The 4,138-nt window shown below is 38.6% G+C and overlaps 1 protein-coding gene across 1 annotated transcript in view; it reads left to right on the top strand.

The window, feature by feature from the left end:
• The window catches only part of LOC107659917 (coatomer subunit delta-like), a 6,881-nt gene extending 2,888 nt beyond the window's left edge, over positions 1-3,993 (top strand). Inside the window, exons 2-10 of the mRNA XM_016449018.1 lie at positions 245-508; positions 594-773; positions 889-1,091; positions 1,176-1,340; positions 2,027-2,192; positions 2,324-2,471; positions 2,591-2,699; positions 2,885-3,089; positions 3,178-3,993. Coding sequence (XP_016304504.1) covers positions 245-508; positions 594-773; positions 889-1,091; positions 1,176-1,340; positions 2,027-2,192; positions 2,324-2,471; positions 2,591-2,699; positions 2,885-3,089; positions 3,178-3,267 — 1,530 coding nt within the window. The 3' untranslated portion in view covers positions 3,268-3,993. The remainder of the gene's footprint in view (positions 1-244; positions 509-593; positions 774-888; positions 1,092-1,175; positions 1,341-2,026; positions 2,193-2,323; positions 2,472-2,590; positions 2,700-2,884; positions 3,090-3,177) is intronic.
• The last annotated feature ends 145 nt before the right edge of the window (positions 3,994-4,138 follow it).

Raw genomic sequence — 4,138 nt, forward strand, 5'->3', positions numbered from 1 at the left:
TGGCATTCGAGAGGGCTCCTCGAGCTGAAGGGATCCCCCGAATTTGGTGGAGATCCGCCGGCGCGTTTGCGAGATAGTGACACCAGTCTACACTTTCACTTCAGTAAGGAGGTTTCTTGTTTAGGCAGCATTCACGCGTTGTCTTATTCGACCGTAAATTCCGCCATGATTCCAGTTCCAAGGGAACGTACACGTTACATTCAAAGGGCATTAAAGGTTTTTAATGTCAATCAAATCTTTACAGGTGCTCTTGGCAGCGGCGGTGTGCACTAAGGCAGGAAAAGCCATAGTGTCGCGACAGTTCGTAGAGATGACGCGAACCCGTGTCGAGGGTCTTCTGGCTGCCTTTCCCAAACTGATGAATACAGGAAAGCAGCATACTTTTGTGGAAACAGAGAGTGTGCGCTACGTCTACCAGCCCCTGGAGAAACTCTACGTGGTTCTGATCACTACAAAAAACAGCAACATTCTGGAAGACTTGGAGACACTAAGGCTTTTCTCCCGAGTGGTAAAACTTATTTTTTTACATTTTTTTTATTTTTGCACTTCTTGGATGTGTCTTGAATAAGTGATTGATTTCTGTGTTTTTCCAGATCCCTGAATATTGCAGAGTGCTGGAGGAAAGTGAGATCTCAGAGCACTGTTTTGATCTCATATTTGCATTTGATGAGATCGTAGCTCTGGGCTACCGGGAGAACGTTAACCTGGCACAGATTCGCACTTTTACTGAGATGGACTCACATGAAGAGAAGGTCTTCAGGGCTGTCAGAGAGGTCAGATATTCCCTTCAGTTTAATGAAACATCCAGAGCTAAATTACTCTCTGCTTTCAATTTGTATTGAACTAACGCTAATGTTCTCGGTTTCTCTCAATTTTCCACTTTAACAGACCCAAGAAAGAGAAGCAAAGGCTGAGATGAAACGCAAGGCCAAAGAGCTGCAGCGAGCAAGACAAGATGCTGAACGTGCCGGAAAGAAATCGCCAGGCTTCGGAGGTTTCGGAAGTTCAGGAATGAGCAGCGTCATATCAGCCACCATCATCACTGATACAATAGAGCCAGAGAAGCCCAAAGTGGCTTCTGCTCCAGTCAGGTATGAGCTGTAACTGTGGTCTATGACACATCTACTGTAAATACATAAGCGTACAGAAGTTAATCTGTCCTGTTCCTCTTGTAGGTCGAGTGGGTCCAGTAAAGCGCTGAAGCTGGGTGTCAAAGGGAAAGAAGTAGATAACTTTGTGGACAAACTAAAGTCAGAAGGAGAAAATATCATCACATCCAGTGCAGGAAGGAAGGCATCAGAGGCATCTAAAGTCCTTCAGCCTCCAGTGAATTTAGAGAGGTATTGCTTACTCATTTTATTTCAGTGTCTGGCACATTCTTCTCCATATACTATGTTACCTACACTACCAAAGTTACCTACACTTCAAAAGTTTGTGCTCCGTAAAGGTTTTTTTTTTTTTTTTTTGGAGGGAGAGAGAGAGAGAGAGAGAGAGAGTGAAAAGTGACAGTAAAGATATTTCCAAAAAATAAATAAATAAATGCAGTTTTTTTTTTAACTTTCTATTCATCTTGACAATCCACAAAAAAACAATATATTTATCACAGTTTCCAGGAAAATACTATTTTTTCCAAACAATCTAATTTATTGAAAGAAAGAAAAAATACAACTTTTTTTTTCAATGTTCATAATATTAAGAAATATTTCTTGAGAACCAAATCGTCATATTCAAATGATTTCTGAAGGATCATGTGACACTAAAGACTAATGGCTGCTAAACTTCAGCTTTGTATCACAGGAATAAATTACATTTTAATATATATTCAAATAGAAAACAGGTATTTTAAATATTAATATTTCACAATATTACTGTTTTTACTGTATTTTTTTAACAAGCAGAAACTTTCAAAAAATATAAAAAAATCGTATCGACCACAAACTTTTGAACGGTAGAGTATTTTCTTATTATAATGTTATTATTTTACGATTATGCCGATTGTTAATAGTTTATGAACTCCGTTTCCCAGCGTACATCTGAGGGTGGAGGAGAAGATCTCTCTGACCTGTGGTCGGGATGGTGGACTGCAGAACATGGAAGTTCTGGGCATGATCACTCTGAAAGTCGCAGATGAAAAAAATGGCCGCATTTCCATACTCATCAACAACAACGACAAGAAAGGAGCCCAACTACAGGTATGTGTGAGACAGTTCAGCATGTCAAGCTCTCAGCGTGTATTTTGAAGAGGAGTTGTCGACAGTCTGATATTTTAGAAAAGAACACTGAACTGGCCGTATAACTCAATATTGTTTCGTTTATTCTTCAGACTCACCCTCATGTTGATAAAAAGCTGTTCAACACCGAATCCCTGATCTGTCTGAAAAACCAGGAAAAGTCCTTCCCTCTCAACAGTGATTTGGGGGTGCTGAAATGGAGGTTACAGAGCACTGATGAGTCCCTCATTCCTTTAACAAGTGAGGCTTCACTTGCTTCTGCATGAAGTGTTCATGAATAAAGTTATTGAACTAAAGGTTTTAGTATAACAGCACTTTCATAAACATTTCAATCATGCACGTACCTTCTGTACTCTCAGTTAACTGTTGGCCGTCAGAAAGTGGAAGTGGCTGTGACGTCAACATTGAGTATGAGCTTCAGGACGAGGGGCTCGAACTCAATGATGTTGTCATTACTATCCCTCTGCCGTAAGTGCTTATTCAGATCATTATATACATGTATGTATGTATGTATGTATTCGTTTTTATTTTTATTGTGTTTTTTTTTTGCATTTATTTAAGCTGTATGTATTAAAAAAATTTAATTAGCAAAATACACAAACATTATCAAAATCCATATCCATAAACAACCTCTGTCTCCTGGGATCATGCAGGTCAGGTGTAGGTGCTCCTGTGGTTGGTGATCTGGACGGGCAGTATAACCATGACAGCAGGAAAAACATCCTGGAATGGTCACTTCCTGTCATTGATGAGAAAAACAAGAGTGGCAGCCTGGAGTTCAGTATGGATGGCAACCCCAACGACTTCTTCCCAATCCATGTTTCTTTTGTCTCCAAGCGAAACTTTTGTGACATTCAGGCAAGTTATGCAGCATTTCATAAATAAACGACAACAAAACTGAGCCCTTGTGAGAAAGGAAATGACTTTATATTCATTGTTTCCACAGGTGGCCAAGGTGACATATGTAGAGGAAGGCAGTCCAGTCAAATTCTCCTCAGAGACGTCATTTGTTGTGGATAAGTACGAGATCCTGTAAATGTTTCCTGGTGGAAGATCGTTTTAACCTGCCAGCCAGCTTTACGGATCAGAGAGCACGCTGTATGTCAATAGAAGGCTCAAACCATTCTCTGACATCGGCTGCAGTACTTCTGTGTTTCTGTTTGTCTTAAAGGAAAATAATCTACCTTTTATAAACTGGACCTTCAGATGCTCAAGTACTAAGTGCAGTCAGCTACACCTGCCAGAAAAGACAAAAGAAAGTAATAATAAAGCACTGCACCTGTAGACATCAAGGGAAGATCAGTGTCATCCTACAGCAGACTCATTAGAAGCCCGTATGAACCCTCCTGCCACTTCAAAGAGATAGATTAAAATTGAAAACTTAAATAATTATTGCATGGATTTTGTATAAACCACATGATCCGCATCGGCTCATTAGCAATTTGGTTTTATTTCTAATCGTCAAAGAATAAATGCTGGTTTTCTAATATGAAAACAGACCAAATGAATGTGTGGGTGATGAATAAATCAGCTGTGCTTGTGCAATAAGAACTGACTAAATTCAGACTCATAATTTTTCATCTCTTTAAAATGACACCTCTGCTGTTTAGCTTTTAGTAAATATGGATATCATTGTCTACATCAAAAAAGTACAAATGCTATTTGCCTTTGTTTTTCCCCCCTTTTTGGTTCAGTTTATATTTATGTAATCATTTGTTTGAAGAATAATCTAAACAGGAAGGTTTTTCATTCTTTGTTGTTTTGTAAGTAATGTTACACATAATCTGATTTTTTTTTTATTATTTTTATTCATTGCTGCATTTATTTGGCTAAACAGGAAAATATATTCTCTCTGGCTTCCCAGATGTTAAGAACTGATTTTTTTTTTTTTTTTTTTTTCATTTCCA

Source organism: Sinocyclocheilus anshuiensis, unplaced genomic scaffold, assembly GCF_001515605.1.
Source record: "Sinocyclocheilus anshuiensis isolate Anshui unplaced genomic scaffold, SAMN03320099.WGS_v1.1 scaffold1241, whole genome shotgun sequence".
In the NCBI taxonomy this organism is placed as follows: Eukaryota; Metazoa; Chordata; class Actinopteri; order Cypriniformes; family Cyprinidae; genus Sinocyclocheilus; species Sinocyclocheilus anshuiensis.